This window comes from Seriola aureovittata, chromosome 3 (assembly GCF_021018895.1).
Source record: "Seriola aureovittata isolate HTS-2021-v1 ecotype China chromosome 3, ASM2101889v1, whole genome shotgun sequence".
NCBI classification, from domain to species: Eukaryota; Metazoa; Chordata; class Actinopteri; order Carangiformes; family Carangidae; genus Seriola; species Seriola aureovittata.
The window spans coordinates 3,644,181-3,664,702 of record NC_079366.1 but is presented as its reverse complement, the minus strand read 5'-3'; the positions used below and the strand labels follow the sequence as shown (position 1 = coordinate 3,664,702).

The following is a 20,522-nucleotide window of genomic DNA, read 5'->3' as shown; positions in this document are numbered from 1 at the left end:
AAGCTAGACCATAAAAGTGTGAGTGCCGGAACACAACCATGAAATTCATTATCTACATCATTTACTCCGCTCATTTTCTACAAAATGTAAATTTGCTGTTGCAAATGATGCCTACCACACACTAGAAGGCTTTGAAAAGACTTTGAAAAGACTAAAGTCTGACACACTCTCACATCTATAAACAATGTGTCATAAGTCACAGAGGTTTTAGTGTCACACTATAAGATTTTGTCAAGACCAGAGATGTTGCGGGGTCAATATTTGCAAGAATAGATTCCTTTGAGATTATTTTCCATCATGCTCCTGGTGGAAATTTAAAGAAAGAAAATAAGTTATTTTCCCAGACTGCTCTTTGAACTTCAACATTATTATTATTATTGTTGTTGTTATTATTGGGTCAGCTGTGCCTCGTGTGGTCGTCCACTAATCGGGAGGTCGGTGGTTCCCGGCTCCTCTGCTCCGCATTTGGAAGTGTCCTTGGGCAAGATAATGAACCCCAAATTGCCCCTGATGTATCATCGCCGTGTGAATGAGTGAAAAGTCGTTTGATGCAAGGCTGGCATTAGTCATATGTAAACATCATTTCGAAGAGAGAGAGTTGATACCACATACCTGCAATGTCCACGTCCTTACTCCTGCTGAAAAGCCCTTTTGTCGTCCCTCCCCATGTTTCCTTCCTCTCTCAGCTCTGTCACTGTGCCTGGTTTTGATTCACAATTGACTACACTTTGTTTTGGATTGAACTTGACAATAAACCTGCACAACACAGTACCACCTGTACAGCATGTGCCCAAATCTGACAAGACAAACAAATCCACTCAGAATACAGAAACATGACAATGAGGTTATAATACACAGATCCACATGTTCCCCACAAAACAACATGTTCCTCTACTGCTCTCTTCTTTTCTCTCAGAGAAGGAAAACATGCAGCTGCTGTTGCATTCAGTAGACATATATTGTACATATTTCCAGGCTTTACTGGATAATATCTTATTTGTGACATTCTGAGTTTTTATTGTGCCAGTCCATTCTTCAACATGGGGTATAATTTGCTTCCAATATGCACAGCAGCTATTGCCCTGCTTTCTAATTAGTGAACATGCTGGGCTATATTCTTATAAAAATAGTTCCCTCAGAGAAATGAAAATTCTTTGAACATCTCCTAGATTGTCACTGTGGGCTCCCACTGAATTAACCCTACATCTATTGAATGATAAGATTTTTAAAGAGTGAGTAAAACAAAGAAAAGTGGAAGTCTTTGCTACACATTGTCAAAGATATATTATTATACTTCCACATCCTTTCTTTTCTGCAATCAGTGTTAGCTTGTGAGATTGTGGGGTTTCTTTTTAGTTTAACTGTGATATGTGGCAAGTCTGTGTCTGTGTGTCAGTGAAATTCCACCGCCATTTTTCTATCTGTATCTGTGTTATATAGCATGATGGAGTAAAGTCATGGAGTATACACAGGCTTTGTTTTTATTGCACTCTTGCTAGCACTGTGATAAGCTGTAACCCCGAGTGCAGGCTCCGTGGCTACCCAGATAGTGTTTGCTTCGCTTGACTTCCTCAAGAGCTGGCCTGAGAGACAGATGCACCATGGGAGAGAAAAATGGGCAAATAGGAAATCTTAGTGTGTGGTGGCATGCTCTTGAAGTGACAAAAATAGCCTCATGCAAATGGGGACTATTAATAACAATGTTGAAGTTATTCTCCCCATAAACCAAAGACTTTGAAGCGAAGCAATTTTTCCCTGTGTTTATTTAAGACAATGTTGAATTCCTTTTAAATCTGCACATATTTTTAGAGTTAGTTAAGCCTAATTAGGTGTTAGAATAAGGCTGACATCTTACCTTACACCGCGGAGCTGTTTTCATGCAGCAAAACAACATCCTGGGTGTACTCCGAGGAGGATGAAACAAATGCTAAGGAATAATTTGAACATATGGTTTGATTCAGATCTGGAGGACTGTGGCTGCTTTGTGCTTTTTTGGATGAACCCTCCAGCGGCGTACGGCTATCATTCAAAATGGCAGCAGGCGTTACACCCAGCAGCTCAGTATCATGCTTTGCATACAGGCACTGAGCTCATGGCGGTGCAGCAAAAAGTAATATAAGTACACGAAATCACTTTCCAATTTCCTTTTGACGTTGGGCACATTTCAGCATTTTCATATCACTCGTGCCAGAATATCCTTGCTTTGACGAATTATTAATCCTCTCTGAAGAAGATAGCACCGGGTTTCTCGAGACTTTTAGAAACTGTCGATCCAGAATGGCTGGAGCTCTTCGAGCATTTGCAGGTGCTTTACAGACAGATGGTTGTTATGGTAACGTCTCTATCTCAGGTCTTTGAAGCTGTGGTAGGATATAGTGAGCATGTGTGAAATGGCAGCACCTAAAACTTTTTTTTTTTTTTGTTTGGGGGGGTGCACGGCGTAATATGACAGGTTTATCTCAGTGCGCTGGAAAGGTTATTCCTCCTGTACTCCAGAAGTCCAGCAGAGGTGATGAAGATGATACGCTCACGATATCTTCCCTGCCATGCTGACGACTTGATTGCTTTATCAATTGACCTTTCCCTCACCTTGTACCTCCATATTGATCTTGTGGCTCTTTTTTGAATGCCATGTCGCCTGCTTAAGCAGAAACTTGTAGCAGTCAGCGATAAAGCAATCCAATGAAGAGGGAGCTTTTGCTCCAAAATGACATCTGCCACCTGAAAAGTTTCAATTTGAGTTGAAAGAAAAACATATTACTATATAAGAGCCTTAAGTAGGTCCCCTCCTGATGCCCTGTACCAGCGGTCAAACCTGAAATGCCGCCGCGTCCGAAAATAAACTTCACGGTTCTTAGAAATACAGGAGGAAATTTCACGCTTTAGTCTTAAAATGTACAATACCATATAAGAGCTCATCTGCTCCACTACTTGTGTGATGTTTGAGTGGCACTGTGCTGAATGATGTGTGTAGTTTGACACTAGAAAGCTGTTTCCACATTCATCTGCTGAAGAGGGAAAGTTACTCTCACTCTCACTCCTCTGCTCACCTTAAACCTGAGTTTAAGATCTGAATGTTTGAGTAACATCCCAACTAATGTACAAACCAGGAGAAGGATGATCTTCTTCACGCCAACAGGCAGGCACTCCATGCTGACTGTGACTGGGTGATTTGTTTTTTAGATAGTCTATTATTTATTTTATCATTTTATTTTATATGGACATCACAGTAGCATTAGAATTGTGACATACATTTAAGTACAAGGACCAGATGAACTGTGTGTGTTCAGTGTTTGTAGCGAAACACTACAACGTTCAGTATAAATAAAACCTTTAATACGCATGTAATTATGTAATAAGTGTAACTTTAATATTTAAAAAAGGGTCACTTTAAATAAAAATAGCCCACATTGGAGTTCCACAACCACTGCATTTACAGTACATGACTTTATTAGGCAAGGCAAAGTCTATCCCTGCTTACTTTAATAGGTCAAAAATAATGGTTGGATGAAAAATAGAGAAGGAAAACAAAACTAGGCAGACAGGTAAAAGTAAAAGACGGTGGGAGACAAGGAGGGGCATTAGGAAGAGAGATAACTAGAGGAAAACATGTGAGAGAATAAAGATAAGAGTTTGGTTAGAAAGGTTAGAAAAACCGAGGGAGAAGAGTGCGAGGGGAAGGGGAGAAAGACAGGCCCAAATAAACGGAGATAAAGGGGCTTTAGTTGGGAGGAATCCTCCGAGTTGGTAAGGTAATGGTGGGCTGAGATGTGGCCGGCGAGGAAACAGGGAACAAGGGAGAGACAGACACATGAAGGACGGAATAAATGAGAGATGGAATTTACTCCGGGGGAGGCATACGAGAGGGAAACAGGGGGAGGATGGAGGGAAAGAAGGGAATGGAAGTAATTCAGATGGAGAGAGTGTGAAGAAGCAGAGTGGCAGAAAGAGACAGAGAAAGAGAAGGAGGGAGCTGCGAAGGAGAGAAGGAGTGAGCGATGTCCAGAAGGGGAACCAGCACTGCGGTCTCCTCCCTGGTGTGGCCTTGATGGGACTACAACACAGACAGCCACAACATACCCTGGTGGACTGCTTTTACACATGCAAACACTCATTCCACATCTTAATTCCCTTCCTTTTAACCAGCGATGGCCTTCTTCTCTGAAGTGTTACGTGTATTTAATTTGCACGGTACTGGTAAGTTAATTGCCACATTCAGAGCGGTGACTTCTATTTATGTTTTCCTTTGCTGTGTGCGATGGTAATTAAAAGAGAGCTATATCAATTCAAGGCTAGAGGGGATTATATATTTCAACTTGTAGCCTGTGTTGACATTTGTATAATAATGTTTCTATGTACATTACATGCACATGTGCTGCTGATGCTGGACGTATTGACCTTAACTGCAGAGTTTGATGGACACACAAAAACTCGAAGCACTTCAACAGGGCCACAATCAGACACCCACACCTTTCACCTTAGCTCCAGCTCTCCAAGTGCAATCCTTTTCTTCCGCTCGAAATCCTCACATTATTTAAGGCTGACACGGAGGCTTGACATTATAGAATTTGTGGGACACCAAGTCCAGATGGCTCAAGGCTTTCTGTCCCTGTGTATGAAACACAAACTGTGGAATATGGCTCGTGATTACACAGACTCCACGGAGGAGCTGAATAGGTGAATATTTAAAGAGTCTCAATGTTGAAGCAGAGGTTTGTGATTAAAACAGAGAGTAAGAAGTATCCAGGAGTTCACGAGCACAGCCCCGAACCCTTTTACTTCCTTTACCTTTCTTTTTTAGAAATCAGGAATAATGGCAATTCTTCTCTTATTTCATCATGATAAGGGTATTCATCCTAATCCAACATTTTAGCGCCCCACAGCCGTACCATACCAACGCAAGTTGGTAAGTGTTACTGACCTTGTTGTCTTTGCTAGAAGCTGTTGTGCAGTGAAATTGCAGGGAAGACAATCTGCCTCTTGTTTGCGTGGCATGGTGCCCAGCGCTCATGAATGGTCATGTACAGTAATGTATGCACTTTCAGGTGTGTCCGTATGGACGGAGATCGTTTCTGATATAGAGTTAAATCGGTCATCTGGACAGAGATCTTTTTCCTTTTAAAACAGCATTTTATAATGTGGACGTAGCTTTGACCTAAATGCTTTAATTGCCTCAACTTGACCACAGACCAAACTGGATGTGAACGCCGGCCGCTGGTGTGAAAGCTGTGCGCCTTCTACACCCACCGCCCACCACAACCTGCCTCCTTTCAACTTCTGTTAATAAATGTAACGCTTCATTAAATCAAAAGCTACATTTGTGTTTTAAATTCCTGTCCAGGTACATGAAATCAATACATTCACTTTTGTGTTCCATGACACTAACTGACGCGAGCCTGTGTTGGCCTTTCTATTTGCTTAATCAAAAGCTATCAAGATATTGTAAACTTCCACGGTTTGTTCCATTCACCAGCCGCAGAGTTTCATCATGTGCACTTCATTGTCCTTGACCAGGAGCTAACGAGCTAACAACTCCTTTAATATCACAAGTCGTCTTCAGTAGATCTCTTGGCCACTTGGAGACAACAGAACAATCGAAAAATACAACTGACATTTCATCACCTCATAAAGTTGTGGTGGTGAATGTGTTTGAAAATAATTTGCTATTACGCATTCAAAGGACACGGAGCAACGTTAACACTAATTTGGAGTCACGTCTTTGGCCTCGTAACAAATGTAAGTCCAGTATTGGCTCGTCGGCGGCTCTGTTTTGGACTCCGTCAACTCTTGAGAAAAATATGTGGCTGCTGTTTAAAGCTTTGTCGAAGCTTTAACATTGAAGACAGTTGCCTGCTGCGGCCGTTGACAGAGAAGATGCTGGAATGTGGAGCTGAGAGTAACGGCAAAGTCGTGTGTGTGTGTGTGGGTTCATTAAGCAACACCTTAGTTGATCTATTGAATGGTGCAGCTGAGATTGAAGGTTATCTGTATCTGTGTTGTTATATTACAGTGTTTTATTTGCTGCACAGCGCAGGTCGACCAACCTTTTGACCAAAAGATATGAACAAGCGGATCGACCTCGTCGTCACGGAGCCCGCTCTTCTTCGTAGCCAGCAGGAAAACAAAAGCGACAGATGACAGTTGAAATCCTCAGATTCTCTCTTGTTGTTGTCTCCCTCTTTTATTTCAACTCTCCATTCGTTTCCATTTACGATCCATACAATTATTTGCAAACATCTCGATGTGTATTTATCCACTTACCATTAAGTCGATAGCTTCATTCTCCCTCGCAGTCGCGCCAAATTGTGTGAAAGGTTTCATTGTTTTTCGGCCTTTGCCTCGACATCAACCGGGAGCTCTATCACCCCCAGTTGACATTACGTCTCATAAACAGCTCTTGCAAATTGACAAAGTAATTGCTCAGCTGTTGACATGCTACTGAAAGGCGGAGAAGCTTAATCACTTCGAGATAATGATCAGTTCCAGCTGCCATTTTGGTGTCGACTATCCTGACGTTTGTTTGCAGACGACTAAAAGCTTGTTTTCAGTTGTGTGTGAGAGTGTCAATACAGGAGTACCATGACATTTTGCAATCAAAGGCACGGAGAGCTCTTTTGTTTCCGAGCGGAGCGCAGAAAGTGGACGTCTTTGACATTGTTTGAGCTAAAAAAAACACAAAGTGTCGGAGGAGCTGTGTTGGAGAAGATCCTTGTGCGGTGGATGTGAATTCAACTGTTAAATCTTTTTGTTTCACTTTGATCAGTCACTTTGATGCCAAGAGAGCTTTTTCAATAGGGGGAAATGAATTATGAAGTAGGTTCATTAGCAAAAATGATATAAGCTCTGCACACAGGAAGCTGTTGATCAGATTAATCTCATTGTCCATTTTTGCTTCGTGGTTTTTCATTTCTTTGAAAAGTTAGATTTGATTGGGTTCACATCATAATTCAAACATCACACGTGGCTGTCAGTGCTCTGTTAGCATCTGCTTTTTCTTTTAATGATTACTCCATTGAATGAATGAATGAACACATTCATCCACTGTTATTCATAGAGAGTGTAATTTAACAACCTTGCTATCCTGCCTTGTGCCGCTACCTGGCATAAAAATTGACAACTCTTAAGGTCATGATCACAATTAAACTATTGGTCTGCAAAGAGAGGAGTTTGGATTTTTTTCTCTGGGAAAAGTCATTATTGCTGTCATTAGCGCGCTATGAGCAGGAGCTGTATCCAAAACTGTGTTTGGCTTTTGACTCGGGCTCTGAGGACAGGGGAGTGTGTGTGTGTGTGTGTGAGTGTGTGTGTGTGTGTGGGGGGGGGGGGGGGGGGGGGGGGGGGGGGTAGTTATGCAAATAATATGTTTTCACCACAGTTGGTTAATTGCTGAGGCAACAAGGCTAATGCAAGTGCAATGTGACTGACATTTTGATTCTATAATTGCAAGTCAAATGGGGATTTAGAGAAGGAGAGTGTACTTGAAATAGACGCGCTTTTTTTGGATTGCACTCTGCAGTTTTGTCCGCGCTGTCCGTCCGACAAAGACCGTGAACAGTTGTGAGCAAGCATGTGAATAAACAGTAAGAGTTACTGTCAAGTGCTCTTTTAAAAATACCCAAGGCTTTTATATAGGTCTGAGGCTTAGTGAATTAAATATTCTTTAATAAATTATTTTAAAGTTGGCTGAAAAGATTTTATTCTAAGGGTACGAAAGTAGTTTCTCTGTGTTTCAGCTGGTTGTTCAATGTTGAATTTCAAATTCAGACTGTCATGTGGGGATGAGATGACTCATGCGTGTGTGTGTGTGTGTGTGTGTGTCCACCCCCCCCCCACACACACACACCCCCGAGCAGGCAAGACCACACATCTCTGACAGCACACAGGAGCACATGCACTCATTTCTACACATGTGCCCTATCAACAAATATGCACCTAAATAAACACATTAATACACACAGATCCTGTTTGGTTTTTGTTCTGTGTGAGGCAGCCGCATGATAAGAATCCATTTACTTGTTATTCAGCATGGCTCTCTCCCTGGCACTGCAGTCCTGCTTTGCCTGAACCACATGTTCACAGTCTTAGTAAGAGGATCCCTCGGGCATGTGGCACATCTTCCCACAAGAACCATCCTAGGGTCCCTGGTGAACAGCTGACTTGTTCAGAGGGCTTGTGGGGATAGTGAGGCTCAGCCAGAGGTGGAAAGGTCCTGGAAGTCTGCGGGCCTCAGCGCTTCAGGAGCACATGAGTACTAAAGGAGGTCGAGGGTTCCAGGACGCTGGTTCTTTTCCAATATATACAGAGATTCAGTTTCTTCTTATCTAACCCCCTGATTGCTGATGCCAGTCAGAAGAGTCAAGGCCACACCTCCTGCATCCCCTCCCGGCCAAGTGACTCAAGTCGAGCTTGTCAGTTTGCTTTAAACAAACATAAGCTTGTTGCGGGGACGGAAATGCTAACGAGAGACGTGGATGCTAATGAGGGAGAGCAGCAGTCATTTAGTCAGGGAAGGAAAACAGTGCAGCAAACAACACATGGACTGATGGATGAAAATAGCATCTATTATATAAAAGGATGTTTCCCCGGTGAGGTCAGGTCAAGTGTGAGATATATGCTAAATAATTGCGCGCACGCTGAAGTCCCTCTTTTCTGTGTTTTCACCTTTGCTAATTAATGTCTTCACACAACTCTGACTACATCCTATAACCCAGAGGTGAACATCAGCCGTGGATCTTACCAGATGGCCGAGTTTAATAAACAGTGTTTTTCTCCCTAGTTAAGTGCGTTACCTCTTTTCTCTCTTGCAACTTCCTACCCGCAGCTGTCTCTTTGTGCAACAGAGTTGTGATCCTCCGCTCTGGAGTGGAGTATCACAGCTGACCGCTGATCCTGTCATGGTAGACTCGGCCTCCATGTCTTGTGATTTGCTCTGAGGACTTGCACAGTGCTTATCAAAGTGCCCGCCTGCTGATTATCTCTCCAAAAAGAGCAGAGACCAAAGATGTCAACACAGAGACTGTTGGATTAGGCTTTTCCACAGGGGCGAGGATGGCAGCATGCTCCATCAAGAGAAAAACTAAGTTTCAAAGTGGCATACACAGCGTTTGTTACACAGTGCTAATTATGCAAAGCACTACCTCCCAGCATGCTAATCTATTACTCCCAGAACCTTGTAGTGTTTTCCCAACTGGTGTTGGGGAGAATTCAATTTACCGTAAGCACAATTATTTTGTTACAGGCCTTAAGGAGTATGTACTTTTTTGTTACAGATTGAGTTAACAAATAGTTGAGCTATACTTGATGGTGTGTGTGGATACTGAAGCAGGTCAAACAGGCAGGTCACAAGTGCAAATATGGCATGGCAAGAAAGTAGTTGATAAATGAATAGATGATCTACAGTATCTGTTCTTGCACTGTAAAAGCCATATACGACTTTTTACTGTGAAGCTGTGAAAGTAATAGAGGATTAAATGGTTGGTTTATCACTTAAATACCAAAATGTGGAGGTGAAGTTATTAGTTAATCGTTCATTCAGTCTCAGGAGTTTCTCCTGTAACACTGATTGCGTCATTAGCAGTAAATGTGTTGAAAAAGCCCACTATTCCCCTCATCCTGTTAATGGGTAAAGAGGTCACCTGAAAGGCCAAGGGGCTGCGTATGGGTTGAGTCTTTCAGTAACTTTAAGTGTCTTGTGTTCAAGGACATACTGTGAAAGTAGCAGATATGCAAATGTATGCCTCGTGGTTGTTTGTTATTGGTTTTAAACCTAAGCTGATTTGTATCTCGACCAATCGGTTTCTGCATTTATTTCTCCCTTGTACTTGTTGTATAAAAGCGTTAGCCAGACTTTGTGTGAGTTCTATCCCCTCACTGATCAATAATAATCTTTTGTTAATCTCCACTCGGTCAGTGTCTGTGCTTTCATGTCTGTATTTGTGCCCAGTGTTTCACCAGAATATCCATCACGAAACAGCTGCAGGAGGTGTTGACTCTGCTTTAACAGTAGGCTAAGCTTAAGCTTTAGTGTGCTTTGTTTTGATTTCCAAGCTATCTGAACAAGGAAGGTCCTTCCATCCACTTGCATATCTTCACAGGAGTGCGTCCAGAAGGCATCCTGATCAGACGATCAACTGGCCCCTTTCAACAGAAAGGAGTGTTTCTAATCTGAACTTCTTCCAGATGTCTGAGCTCTCTCTCTCCTGACTTTAAAAGGGAAACTCGTCTTCTTGCTGAGAGTTGACTTGATAAGTGGTAGACCTTCTTGGCTCAGCACATCTCATTCTCTTTGTCATTACCCAAAGCTCAGGACCATAGGCGCAGTTTGGAAAGGTGAGAGCTGGAAAATAGACTGACCTGTTTCGAGTACCTCTCACCGCAATCGTCCAGTACAGTGCCTGCTGATGCCGCACCAACCCACCTGTTGATCGTGTACTTGATCTTGTAGCGTACCCTCTCTTTTTTAACAAGAACCCAAGATACTTGAGCTCCTTCACTTGAGGAAAGTTTGACAAGTTTTATATTCTGGTGTTACGACCACGATCATAAGGAGCAATAAAATAAATGTGATATTCTGTGATGTTGGACGCCAGTCAACATTTCACTGCTGTGAAAAATTCACTTTGTGCATTCGATTTCCGTTTTGAAAAAATATGGTAATGGTTCAATTCTCTCTCTTTGCAGGTGATCCTGATTTTAACCAAGCTGTATGACTTTCACATTGGCAGCGTCACTGAGAGCACTCTCTGGAGGTGAGTACAAAGGAGATTTATATTCATGAAACATTTACATGTAAATGTCTATGAATGCTTTAATGGTGCTCAGAGTGCCAGAAGCGTAGAATTAGTCTTGTATGATGATCCTCTAATTGGCTTGATGTTTCAGTAATTGATAGTTAAGTATATTTTCCAATGACTGAAACCAAACAGCATCCGACTTGGACCATTTTTTCGTATAAACCTTTAAACAAACGCCTGTATCCGTTTTGCCCATTTTCTTGTACAACTTTAAATCATCAGTCTATTTTCCCCCACCTGTCCATATCCTGTCCTCAGCCGCTCCTCTGGTGCTGTGAACAGTATGTTCTGATGTCATGTCATTGGTGTATTATCTGATGTGCCCTGCTTCCTCACCCCTCCCAGGAATAAAATAAACACACATACACATGCACATACACACTTCTGAAACAAGAAGCATGCTTGTAAAGAGCAGAAAATACACTGGCAAAAAGGATGGGTAACACTTCTCTGTTGAGTTGAAACCGTGTGTGACTCATCTTGAAATGTGGATAGTGTAATACACATACAGTTTATCCTTTGTGTGATTTACGGGCAGTGAGGCAGGTGACGTTTGCAAATAAATTGTTTAAGAGTGCAGCGAAGGATTATAACATGAACTACTGTATGGCTCAATACTGTGAGACATTCACATCACAACAGCAGCGGTTGGGTATGAATCTCTACATCAGGTTTTTAGCCCAGACTGAATATAACTAGCGTTCAAAATTCGCAGTAGCACAAGAGCTGCAGTTTCCAGCAGGCCATGGTGTGTACATGTGTGTACATGCCTATTAACCATTTAATGTACTGTTCACCTGTTTGGTAGAGTTCATTTTGAGTTACGATGTTTTATTTACAAGATGTGTTGAACTTAACAAAATTTTTTATCATTTATAATTACATTTTTTTCACCTAAACTGTTATGTTTTGCAAATGATTTGTCAGCCCACTTGCAACACCTTCGCGGCCCACCAGTGGGCCATGGACTAAGGGGTTGGGAAAGTCCCTGTGGACATGAGGACTGGAATATTCAAAGGTCCAGCACTGAACAGAATTAGGTGACTTAGGCTCAAATCACTGTCTAAAAACCTGCTCTACCAAATGATTTGTTTGTCATTTCATGGTAATAGTAGTGAAGCTAAGAATGTCCATATAATCAGCTATTTTCTACAAAATAAAATTGTTAACTGTTGTTAATATAATACATTTATTGTTACTCCATTATATACACTGTATATATATATATATATATATATAAGATTTCTTACTGTCTAAAAACCTGCTCCACCACATTGAGAAAGGGCCCTGAGGCAAAAAAGTGCTTTGGTGTTTCAATAAGTGCAAAGAAGATGCAGTCCCTTGATTTCCTGCAGTGCGACGGTACACAGCTGCTTTGGCTGCACATGTTGAATTGTCATTTAGTGATACAAAGATAAGAAATTTAGAGTTTTGTTAATATCATAGATTTGATGTTTTCCCATTTTATATATCCTGAAATAATTGAAAAAAAGAGATCTTTTCAATGTGCTGTAAATATGGGAAATATCTTTTTAATCCCCAAAAAATATGTGAGCTGTTGCACCACCACACAGATGTGCAAGTCTGGTTTATTTCTTCAAAAGTAAATTTACAAACACATTTACAAATTTAAATCTGAAATTTGTAAATGTGTTTTATCCCTTTACCGTACACTGCACTCTCTCAGAGGCAACTAGCCCTGCCAGAGCAAGTGCCTTTAACGAGGAGAATGTCAAGGTTTTCTTTGACACTCTGTAGAGGGTGTTAGGATGACATGGGACCAGGACACATCTGGAATATGGATGAAACTGGTATGAAACCAGACTGATTGGTGGCCAGGCGTTGGGTTTAAAACAGCTAGGGGTCACTGACATCTGGTGAAAGGGGGTTAACCCTTGTGACACTAGCATGTGCAGTCACACCAACAAGGAGTAATATTACCCCCTACTTCATGTTCCCAGGGGTGAACTCCTGCAATCATCCCCTGACCGCCTAGAAGCAAAGGAGGAGCAAAACGCCTCCGGCTGCATAGAAACACATTTTGTAGATTTCCTTAATCATTTTGTTGAACATGCCAAAGGAGAAGCGGTGGATTATTCCTTCAGGACAACCGCAGCTCCCATCTTTCCGCCGACGGACTGACTTTTGCCATAGAAAGTGGCACAGTTCTGCTCACATAGGCCGCAACCTCTGGACAGAACCATTTATGGACCGCTGAACATAAAGCCAGTGTCAGATTGACTGGATGAGGAACAACCCGGGGAAAAGAATCACGGTTTATGACATCTCTGGGATTGTGGCAAACACACTGAATATTCAGACTGGCCTTCGGGTGACAGGGGTTCAGCCTTACAACAGGGATGTGTACTTGTAGACAGAATTTGCAGGACCAAACCCTTCCAGGCTCCAGCACTTTGTTTAAATGCTTGACATGACATGTTTTTTTTTTTTCTTTAGCTGTGTTTAATATTTCATTTGGAGTAAAAAATAACCCAACAAGCAATTGGTTCTTATTTTACTTGTTGCAAAATCGAGTGTGACAACCTACCTGCTGATATAGCAGCTCTGTAAATGAAATGAATACAAAATGTATGCCTGAGACTTTGAGACTTTCATTTGGGTATGCAGTTTTTAAATATATGATGTATTGATCCTAAGATATATGAAAGAGTGTGGAAAGTGTGACAAGATGGTCCGCCCCCCCCCCCCCCCTGAGTTTTTACACTTGACAGTCCTTTAAAGCACAAAAAACATTTGCACTTTTCAAGTTTGCTTATTTCGCCCAGCTTGAAGTGGTAGTTTGACAATGATAAGTGGTGCTAACATAGCTGCTAGCCATCTTTGGCATTTAGACAGCTACTGTGTAATTTGAACCCTGAGGCAAAAAGCATAGCAGTGTTTTGGTGTTTGAATAAGTGCGAAGGAAAATGCAGTCCCTTGATAAACTGCAGTAAGACAGAACGCAGCTGCTTCACCGGCAGACAATATGGATCATAAAATAGTTTTTTGGTTACACTTCTTACATTTTTTAAAAGCTTGTTTGTGCCTCTACTATGTGTATTGCTAAACTGTCTGCATGAGGGACAGGCGTAAGGAAAGAAAAAAAAAAGATTTCTTTTCAAATGTATACTTGCAACTGCAGCGTCACAGTGTGGCAACTTTGAGTGCCGAGTCTTCCACACAGTTTTCTGCTTTGTATCTGTGCACACATGTTCCCACCCTAATCTGAGCCCATGAAGGGATCCTACAGTGCGTCAAAGTTCAAATCTGTTCACCTTGATGATCACTTTGATGATCCCTTTAGTCCCTGATGCATAAAAAATCCCAAGAGACAACCGCCGCAGATGGCAGGGAGAGGACACACTGTAGCCTACAGGTGAGGTAGAAAGCGTCATAATGCAAACTGAATGAAGCGGAAACACAAGACGCATCCATCACGAGCCAACGTAGTCAAACCAATTTCTCTGCGGACTCAGCGCTTTGATACTTTCACAGTATCAATATAGAAGCTAGACCTGCTTTATAATCGAAAACAGACATGGACATCTACCCTTATACAATATGGGACCTTTAAATGTATAAGTTGCCCAATATTAAATGACAGACACAACCTATCATAGTCATTTTACGATGAAGAGAGGAATATATCGTTGGAGTCATCGGCTAGGGCACGGAGAGGACCACTGACATTTTGCTTTGAAATAAAAAGCACAAAAGTTTGAACTTGACCCAAGCTTGGCGTCGTGCTTACACCATTTGCTTTTCACAAAACGTAGCCCAATTCAGTCAGAGACATTTATGTCAAGGAAATCTGTTTATAGCAAATGCTTATACAGTTAATGTAGGTTTAGTGGAAAAGCCTCTGCTCTTTGTATCCAAGCAGCAATGCGGATACTGTTGGGAGCACTAAGCCTCTTAACAAACGCATATACGAACACACACATTAAATCTTAAATCAACAATAGCAACATTGTGGTGGAAGGAGCTGTTATACTGAGAAATTTCAGCTTTGCACACCTGCAATAATATTATTGGATATCATCAGTCAGCTTGTGAGCCACGAGTGAAGCAGCTGATTCCAGTCAGCTGATGCAAGCACCTGATGCAAGCACCTGATATGACAATGCTATGCTCCATTACTGTGAGACTGGACAGGATGGCGAGTCATTCTGAGAACTACTGTTCCATCACTGTTATCCTGCTGCTACCAAGATTTTACAACGACTGGCGCCTAACTTTCTTCTACTGTTTGTTATTTTCATTCCCCCACAGTAGATCGTGCAGTAATGTGACTAGCAGAATAGAGTCATGCAAGAGGTCAGAGAGGGAAGGGCTGATAGCAGTGTAGGTTTGGAGCTGACTTCAAGTCAGTGATTAAAGGTCCCATATTGTATAAAGTGAGATTTCCATGTGTTTTTGATTATAAAGCAGGTCTACGTTCTTTATATGTATATATATATATATACATACATACACACACACACACACACAGCCTGTATTCAGAAAATGAGTCTTAAAACGAGTGGTCAGGATGTAACAAAACAGTCACCGCCCTCAGCCATGCCCCAAGCCCCGCCCACCTGGATCCACCATCCAACCTTACTGGATTTGGTTTCTCTGAGTGTTTACCTAACATCTGTTATATTTTAATTTGATCACTGGCTCACTGACCTGTTGTTGCTAGAGCTCCAGAGAGAAGCCCAAGAGAGGAGATGTAAAAATCAATTGATAAGGTTTTCGGTTCTTAAAACCACAACCTTCTTATGGATCAACTCTTCAAATAAAAAAGTGTGGGACCTTTAACAAAGAGCAGTTCAAGCTACAAACCCAATCACGCCCACTTCACATTTTGTATGATTGAAGCTGTTTTGAAGCAGAAGATAATCTGGAGGTAAGCGGGCTAAGCAGTTGACTTTGAAAGGGGTGGTAGACAATTAGACACACATACGTCCATTACTAGTTATTTAAGTTACAAAAGTGCTAAATGAGTGGCTAACGTGCAGTTTAGGTGAGGAAAAGCTTTCAGATAACAAACCCAATGAGTGCCTCAACAAGGTACATTTAAGGTAATCCAACAATCTGAGTGTGATCTGCCGCTCCACAGCAAATTTATTTCTCACAAATAAGTGATGATTGGACTCACATAAACCCCAGCGCCGTCATCACAGTTAAATGCACCATGACAGTTAAACTCTATGGGGAAGATGTAATCAGGTGAAGTAACTTATCCACGGTGTGAGAACAGGGACGTCACTGTGGCTGGAGATCAGTGTCATTGGCAACACTCCCAGCCCTGTCACTCACCCACAAACAGTGAGGGGAGCAGCTGTCCATCCAGGCTTGACTTTCCACTTTCCAATTTGCAATACGTTTGAGTAGAAGTTGAGATGGGAATGATAGAAGTAGATGAAGTTTAAAGGAGATCCGATAAAGGCGTGAAAAGAGAAAGATAAAAGGCAAGCCGACACTACTACTGAAGCAGCCATTTTCTTGTCATCACTGGACAGTGCTAGGCAACCTGACCATCTCATGTCAGCCCCGGTCCGTGATTCGTCTCTCTGTTGCTGGCTAATTGAGATCACAGCTCTGATAGGCTTTGAAGAGGAGTAGATGGAGAGAATCTTTATCACTTCACGGGAAGACGTCCCAAATGGCAACTCTAAGGCTGCCTTTTTGCAAAGGTCAAGGCAGTGGCAACACTTCAAAGTATCACCCAGTCAGTCTGTCAATTTTAATGAACATCCTGACCTTAAACAATGAAAGCTGATCAGTCAGCCTGTGCATAATAAAGGAGCTTTCATATGTGCAAGGTAGAGGGGAAAGAAATCAAGGCAAGCTATTCATTGTTGACAATAAATCAACTCAGCAAAACAATTCTTCTTCAAAGTTGTTCAGCCTCTCTCATTTGGCCTCTGGAGTATTGTCCCTCTGTGGATGAAAATTTATCAAATATGACAAGCCCTGTACTCATTTGCAGGTACTCAGACGCAGGAAAATTAATGCCAACAACAAAGTCAGGTTGTATTTCCCTCCTATCACTGTATGGATTTGACAAAAACTATACTTGTACATTTTTGCAAAACAAGCCTATTGCAGCATTTTATTATTTTTTTTGCGGTTTATGCAGTGGGTTTATTGAAGTTGTGCTCACAGTATGTTGGATCTTGGGAATGGAATGATTTTGATCTCTTTTTTGTAGCACCACAACACGCATTGACAAAAAGTCCAGTCCTTATTATTTTAAGTTCCTGCAACTGTGACTAAGATTTTGTTGCAATTAGAAACAAAGGCTTAGTTATTAGATATGTCCAGTGTACAAATAAACACTGAATGCTCAAGCTGAACTGAGAGTGTACTGCGCCATCATTGTCACTCACAGAATAATACTTGAGCTCCCCTCACTGGTGACAGAACATGCTATTGTCCACTCAGTTGTATCAGGCAGTGTGTTGCTCCCTGGTAAAAAGCCGGTTAAACACAACCAAAGTTCACAGTGACCTTGTTGCAGATTGGTGCTTGCAATCAAAACTGAACTTATTTCGGTCTAGTTTTGTACTGAATGAAAATGCTTGAAGCAACAACAGATTAGACTGATACGCTGAATCGGATGCACTGCTTTCACTTTAAAGGCTTGTGTGATGGGGTGTTTTGAATGACTGTGATGCAACTTAAGAAACTACATAGTGACCATGTAGCTTTATACTGAACTGAAAAAAATAATAAAATCATTAAAAAAACTTGTATTAAATATCCTTGTGCTGACATGCTGAGTAGGATGGGCATAAAGGTAAGAACAGAAGAAAACAAGCATGTGGCCCAAATTTTTTACTATCTGAAAAACAGTAGCATGCTAACATGCTAAACTCAGATGGTGAACCTGGTGTAAACACTATGCCAGTTTCATATCAGCATGTTAGCATTGGCACAGAACAAACACTGTTATTTATCTCAAAACCAACCTAAGGGTGCAATAGATATATATTTTAGTCAGAGGAGCAAGTCATGTGACCATTGTTGCCAGATTGCCTCTCCTCTCCTCTCCTCTGATTAGCATCAGTGAAATGACAGGGACAGTTAAACAGGCTCTGCATGCAATGACTGATATGAGAGACAAAACCAAATGACATTTAAGTTTATTACAAGTAGGTAACTGGGTTTGAGGCTCTGAATGGGTCACTTGGTATCAGTCAAATCTGGCAACAATGCATGTTCGACATGTTGGACTTGAGTTGTCTCATAGGCTGGCTCACAGGCTTTGCTTAAGTGTCACTGTCCAAGAAATTAATACAGCTGACAATTATTATACACATATACATATATTTGTAATACAACGAACAGAACACTTAATCATCACAGTAGAACACCGAGTCAGTTAAACTTCAGGGATATCAATCTGTCCATCTAGGAAGCACAAGTGATTGTGAATCAGTTTCACCTGCTTTGGTGCAGATGAAAGTGACAACAGGTGCAATGGAGAGGCAAAAGCAAGACAAGCCCCTAAAAGGGAATGATTCTACATGTGGTGTCCACAGACAGTTGCTCTCTGCTGATCCTTCCTGACTGATTCTTCTCTAGTTTTGTGTTTTGCTAGTGTCCTTGTTACTACTGGTAGCATGAGGCGGAGCATGAGGAGTTTTTAAGAGCTCTATTCTTATGAAGGTAATGTACTTTGTACAATGCAGTTTTGCTGTAAGGTTGCACTACTTTTAACTGCCTTATTTTCTCTGCAGTGCATGCAGTGGAAATAACTCTCAGTAACAATGATTATCTTATCCCTGAGATCAATCAATATGTGTGAAAATGAACAACTGTCCCCCAGTGGACCTCTAAATGATGACACCATACTACCAATAAACATGCAGTAAATGTCTCTTCATTTCATTCCCAGGGAATTTTGCCATAGTATTTGCCAGTTTTCTCTTATCTCGTTAAGGCAAATTTTCACACCAATAATCGGGCGTTTGAGTCTAATTATTTTGATTTAATTGGTCTTATTCTCGCATTCAGCAAATTAACACTGATAAAAAAAAAGAGCATTCTCTTCACTCTCTTTTGTCCCCTATTAACATGCTGATTACAGTTGTAATGATGTTTGGTATGAAGAAATGTTCGTAATGAGGATAACTGCCTGAAATTAGTGTCACTGAAAATGACAGTGATTATTAAGAATTAGGCAACAGTTAGACAACTGGTGGGGAGATTTTTGTGCTGAACTACTTCCTCCAGATCAAGAAAAAAAAAGTCAGTAATCCGGAACATATCAAGGAATTAAAGGGGACCTTCATTCAATTTTACACATAAGAGTCAGTTTACTATATGAGAGAACAATTCCCCCTATAACACAAAAAAAAATGTGAGAAATTTGTTGTAATTTAAGACAAATTATGACTTTCTTTCTTTCTTTCTTTCTTTTTCTTTCTTTCACTTTGTTCCATAGCTCCAGTACCACACTTTTCCACAACTGTGCAACTCAATTGTTCAGCTCTTTTTCAGTGAACACACACGTGCTGTGTCTTGAATTTGGTTCTCATCAGTAGTTATTTCATAATACTGAAGTAATAGTGTTTAGTAACTTGCATCAGAGCCACAAGTGCATGTACTGTTTGTTTGATGAGTTAAACCAGGAAATGAGTGACTGGTATTTCTTGCCAAAATCTGTTCATGTTTCCTGGAGAAAAAACAAGTGCACTTATGCATTGGCAAACTGAAGAATATTATATGTACTGAAGCAAATGGGATTCCTCAAAATCTCATTATTGCTTCCATACAACTTATGATCATGATGAGAAATCTGGGGTACCCTGGAAAAAGAGATAAATTAAGTAGTACTTAATTTACAAAATCACAGGAAAACCTTCAATTCGAACATATGTTGAAATCAGTGATTCCTGGCAAAATAAGTACAACCAAAATTATAAATTAAAACACACTTTTTTAATTGTTGTTGTGTGCTTTATCCTGTGTTTCTCTGTCCTCTTATTAGATTTATACTGTTAAATACATTTATTAAAATATTTTCTTTTGCTTTTCTTGTGTTTGTAAAACACTTTCTTAATTTTGAAGCTTGCTGCATGATGCTACACTATGCAGTTTAATAACTTCAAGATGTGCAGGAAGCTAAAATGTGTCCCTTTAGAATTAATTTCACTGCAGACCACGACAGACTGAGGGAGAGTAAGGGGATCTGCAGCACCTCTCTTTTGCGAGGACCGTCATTGTTGGAGAGGATTCCCTTGCCTAAACACATGTGGCCGTCAGAAAGAGAGTGAGAGGATGATAGCGCTGCGTTATCACTCCCTGACTGCAGACTCCTCCTCTCCTGCTGTGCCAGGATAGGGTCACCCGGGGGTGAGGAGTGACATCCTCTCAAATTGCATCATTTTGCTGAGCATGCTCACAGGCTATGTGATATTTCACAGGTCAGTGCCTATAATAAGGGCCCGGCTCTTTCAGAGAGACCCACCTGATGTTTGTCACCTTTTGCAATTGGACTTGGTATTTCCCTCAAAACCTCGCCAACCTGGAATCCGCACAACTTTTCTAAAGCACTTCCCTGACAGCACTTAAGAGAGGATATGATTGATACAGCTACTGCAGGCTCTGCTAAAATGATTGTATATGGAAGAAAACAGTGGAAAGTAAGATGAATAATAACTTTCAATATAGAAACATTCATCTCTACCATAGTTGTGTGCAGCAACTACACTTTTATTAAAGCTGCAAAAATCA

General features: G+C 41.2%; 1 protein-coding gene across 1 annotated transcript in view; it reads left to right on the top strand.

Annotated features, from left to right (window-relative positions):
• sorcs3a (sortilin related VPS10 domain containing receptor 3a) overlaps positions 1 to 20,522 on the top strand; it is a 233,433-nt gene that overhangs the window by 77,685 nt on the left and 135,226 nt on the right. The window contains exon 2 of the mRNA XM_056371766.1: positions 10,681 to 10,748. Within this exon, the coding sequence (XP_056227741.1) occupies positions 10,681 to 10,748 (68 nt within the window). The remainder of the gene's footprint in view (positions 1 to 10,680; positions 10,749 to 20,522) is intronic.